Consider the following 431-nt stretch of genomic DNA (forward strand, 5'->3'; position numbering starts at 1 on the left):
CGTCCTTCTGCCCCCCACCCCCCCCAGGAGCCAGCAGGCTCTGCACTGGCTGTGAGCTGGCCAATGGGGGGACCCGGCCCCCTCAAGCCCCTTCCACAGCAGGGCCCCGGCCGCCCACTGACCCGACCTCCGACCCCCAGGACCTGTACTACCAGTCGTACGCCCAGGTGGGCGTCATGTTCGCGTCCATCCCCAACTTCAACGACTTCTACATCGAGCTGGACGGCAACAACATGGGGGTGGAGTGCCTGCGGCTGCTCAATGAGATCATCGCCGACTTCGACGAGGTGAGGTGCCCGCGGCCGGGTGGGTGAGAGGAGTGTCCTCCCGGCAGGTGTGTCTCGAGGGACCGGGTGGAGGCACAGGGTCTGTCTCTGTGGGTCCAGATGGCACAGGGGGGAGGCCGCCGGTGGGCAGGGGGCGGTGAGGCC

The 431-nt window shown here is 68.4% G+C and overlaps 1 protein-coding gene across 1 annotated transcript in view; it reads left to right on the plus strand.

Moving 5' to 3' along the window:
* ADCY1 (adenylate cyclase 1 (brain)) overlaps positions 1-431 on the plus strand; it is a 64,454-nt gene that overhangs the window by 21,700 nt on the left and 42,323 nt on the right. The window contains exon 10 of the mRNA XM_015568211.1: positions 23-306. Coding sequence (XP_015423697.1) covers positions 23-306 — 284 coding nt within the window. The remainder of the gene's footprint in view (positions 1-22; positions 307-431) is intronic.

The sequence above is a fragment of the Myotis davidii genome, unplaced genomic scaffold (assembly GCF_000327345.1).
Source record: "Myotis davidii unplaced genomic scaffold, ASM32734v1 scaffold1364, whole genome shotgun sequence".
In the NCBI taxonomy this organism is placed as follows: Eukaryota; Metazoa; Chordata; class Mammalia; order Chiroptera; family Vespertilionidae; genus Myotis; species Myotis davidii.